Source organism: Rhodamnia argentea, chromosome 11 (assembly GCF_020921035.1).
Source record: "Rhodamnia argentea isolate NSW1041297 chromosome 11, ASM2092103v1, whole genome shotgun sequence".
In the NCBI taxonomy this organism is placed as follows: domain Eukaryota; kingdom Viridiplantae; phylum Streptophyta; class Magnoliopsida; order Myrtales; family Myrtaceae; genus Rhodamnia; species Rhodamnia argentea.
In genome coordinates, this window is record NC_063160.1 from 647495 (window position 1) to 650612 (window position 3118).

The window sequence follows — 3118 nt, forward strand, 5'->3', positions numbered from 1 at the left end:
CGAGGAAGAAATTCTCAGTGCCAAGAACCTGCTCTTGGAAATGAGACTTTTGGTTGGGCTTGGATCTTGATGTCTCAATCGGACCCAAATAGGGTTTAGGACCATCTCGGTCTTTCGCACATTTCTAAATCTAAATATTACTAGGCAAATAGATTAAAAGATTGAACAAAGATTTATGAATACAAGTAAGTTTACCGGATCATGCACATTAATCGCCTAAATCCTGCATCGAAATCGAAACATTCATAAGAATGCAATTAATAACATCTCGCACATTCGCAAGCTATATGACTTGAGTCGCACCACTGGGCGGTGTCATGTGATGCGTCGTGTCATCCGTGTCGTGCCTCGTTGTGTTGTATATCTCTCCGTCGCCCCACAACGCGTAAGCCTCCTCTCCGTGCACCGCGTCATCCCCGATTAGAAGCTCGTCCTCTGGCATCCGCAGAGGGATCACCAGGCTGATCGCGACGCATACGATGGACGTGACCACGAGGTTCCACCCGATGATGAAAGCGCCGCCGGCCAGCTGCTTCCCGATCTGAACGCCGCCCGAGCCCCCGTAGACTCCTCCCTTGGAGTTCGTGACGGGGAGGAAGAGCGAGCACAGCTTGGGCTCGGCGAAGAAGCCCGTGAGGATTCCGCCCAGATAGCCGGCCACGGCGTGGGTGTGGAAGACGCTGAGCGTGTCGTCGATCTTTTGGAGCAACGTCCACCTCTTGTGCACGATCATCATGGTGAACCACGGGACGCTCCCGGAGAGGATTCCCATCGCTATCGCCGCCCACCCTTGGACCAGCCCTGTACAATGTGAAAGGTAGCGGAAAGCAAAAATTAACAAAGTCCGATTACAACTTGAAAGGTCGCCTAATCAATGTAGCTGCTTAACGGGTTACAAACTTTCTTAATTTAGCTGCTTAACATGTGCTCGCCAACCGCAAGTACCTGCGCCGGGAGTGATGCAGACGAGGCCGGTGATCATGCCCTGGACGGCTCCGATGACTGAGGGCTTCTTGAAGAAGATGACGTCGAGCCATGTCCACACCAGAAGGCTGGTGGCCGCGCAGATGTTGGTGTTGAGAACGGCCATGGACGAGTCGGTGTTGGCTGCGTAAGGGTCGCCCCCGTTGAACCCCGCCCACCCCATCCACAGCAATCCCGCACCCGCCAGCATCAACAACACATTATTGGGAGGAAACCTCTCTCTGTCCCTGGTCGATCTGGGTCCCACCTATATATATATATATATATATATATATATATATAAAAACGACGCGATATACCGTAAATGATTTTTAACAAATACGATGCATAAAAATTTATATACATACTTGAGGTGGAGATTTTTTGGGTGGGAAGAGGATTGATTTTTCAATCAGCAAGTTTGAAAATCAGATAAATTAAATGGGTTTGGCAAAGCCTATATAAAAGTCAACAGCGTAGAGAATTATGCGTGTATATAAAAATCAACAGCGTAGAGAATCATTTTCTTCTCTATCAGAAGATAAAAATGGAAAATGGGTAGTGGAATTTCCATGAGATAAAGAGAGAGAGAGATTCAGCTGACCCAAAAAGCGGTAGTCAAGCCGGCGATCCCCGAGGAGAGGTGGATGACGTAGCCGCCGGAGTAGTCCATGACGCCCCACTGGAAGAGGAAGCCGCCGCCCCACAGGCTGAAGGCGCCGACCGTGTAGCTGAACGTCAGCCACAGGGGAACGAACATCATCCACGCCCGGAAGTTCATCCTCCCCAGCACCGACCCCCCGAGCAGTATCACCGTGATCGCCGCGAACACGCACTGGAACCACACCATCGACGCCATCGGGTAGAACGGCATGCTCATCTGCGTCTCCACGCTCCCGTTCTTGTGGTGGTGAGTCGACGCGGGGAGCATGGCCTCCTCTATGAGAAACTTCTGGCCGAGTGCGGGGCCAGCCTTGCCCCAGAAGGGCAGGAGCTTGTGCCCGAACGACATCTTGTAGGCCCAGGTGACCCAGCATATGACCACCGCCGCGAAGGCGTACAGCGCCATGAAGGCCGAGTTCACCGCCCACTTCTTCTTGACGATGCTCCCGTACAGGATCACGAGGCCGGGGACGCTCTGGAGGCCCACCAGCGTGGCGGCGATCATCTGCCATGTGTTGTCCCCCTTGTTCAGCCAGTCAGGCACCGCCGGCGCGCCGGCCCGGTACGCCAGTGGCACGGGGTTCGGGGAAGGAGCGGACATTGTTAATCAGTATAGCTAGAGAGAGCAATATGGCAAAGAGATTAGAGAAAGAAATGACGTTGAAGTGTGCGATGAAGATTCTGTTCCGTGTATATACAAAAGTCAAAGGTTTTGGTGATGATGTTAACATTTCGTTCTAGTTCATATTTCGGACATATTCATAAGATTCCGAGGACGGTGAGCCATTGGTCCGGATGACCAGTCACAGAGTGACAAGTTCTTGAGGACTCCCAATTGGCGATTACAACATTCTCACAAAATTCGAATTCCTATAAAGAAAAATTTCCCAAGATTCCATTCCCTATTATTGCCTAAAAAATTTCATTTTCGTAAAAGTCGAGGTAAATTTACTTATGAATTTTCATACATGATTTTGTTTTTTTGGGATCAGGGCGCCTAATTAGTTTGTGTGGAGGGTTATCAGCAAAGGCACATTTGTAAAAACTTGGAGGACATTTTCTGATGGAACCGGTCGATGACCAGGTCATATGTGGATACAGACAGCTCCCAAGCTTAAAACCCTAGCTGTCCATCGCTATCAGATTTCGCAATCCGTATGCCCTACTTGAAGTTTCGAATTGAATTGCATATGATTCTCTGCTTGTTTGTGCAATTTATTCCACGGTCTACTTGTCCGTTTATTTCTTCATCAAACGGTCATGATCCAATGATGTTATGAGGTTTAATATTATTCGAAAGCAACTATGATAACGTGACCTGTAGAACGTGTACTTATTTGTCTTGTGCCGATGTTCTATGCACACACCAAGTCACGAGATGAAACAGCATATGAGATTTGACGACCCTCCAGTCAGGTCCACTTCTAATTTTAATTGAAGAGCTCTTGTAATGGTTGCTCTTCAGGAGTTGTTGTCACCGACAAAATTTAGG

The 3118-nt window shown here is 49.1% G+C and overlaps 1 protein-coding gene across 2 annotated transcripts; it reads right to left on the reverse strand.

Annotated features, from left to right (window-relative positions):
* Nucleotides 1-283: 283 nt before the first annotated feature.
* Nucleotides 284-2316, reverse strand: LOC115755912 (ammonium transporter 3 member 1-like). 2 transcript variants are annotated; one of them, XM_030695511.2, is made up of 4 exons: nucleotides 1881-2315; nucleotides 1568-1850; nucleotides 946-1231; nucleotides 284-801 (listed from the first exon to the last, which is right to left on the reverse strand). In XM_030695511.2, the coding sequence occupies exons 1-4, from the start codon at nucleotides 2225-2227 to the stop codon at nucleotides 284-286; spliced, it is 1434 nt and encodes a 477-aa protein (XP_030551371.1). In that variant the 5' UTR covers nucleotides 2228-2315. The 2 variants fall into 2 exon arrangements, with proteins under 2 accessions (XP_030551371.1, XP_030551370.1); XM_030695510.2 differs by having other exon boundaries at nucleotides 1568-2316.
* Between the last annotated feature and the right edge of the window lie 802 nt (nucleotides 2317-3118).

Coding starts and splice junctions, on each gene's coding strand:
- LOC115755912 (XM_030695510.2), bottom strand. CDS start 2,227: ATGTCCGCTCCTTCCCCGAACCCCGTGCCACTGGCGTACCGGGCCGGC. Junction 1,232..1,567: donor GCTTGACTACCGCTTTTTGG/GTCAGCTGAATC, acceptor ATATATATATAG/GTGGGACCCAGATCGACCAG. Junction 802..945: donor CTGCATCACTCCCGGCGCAG/GTACTTGCGGTT, acceptor CACATTGTACAG/GGCTGGTCCAAGGGTGGGCG.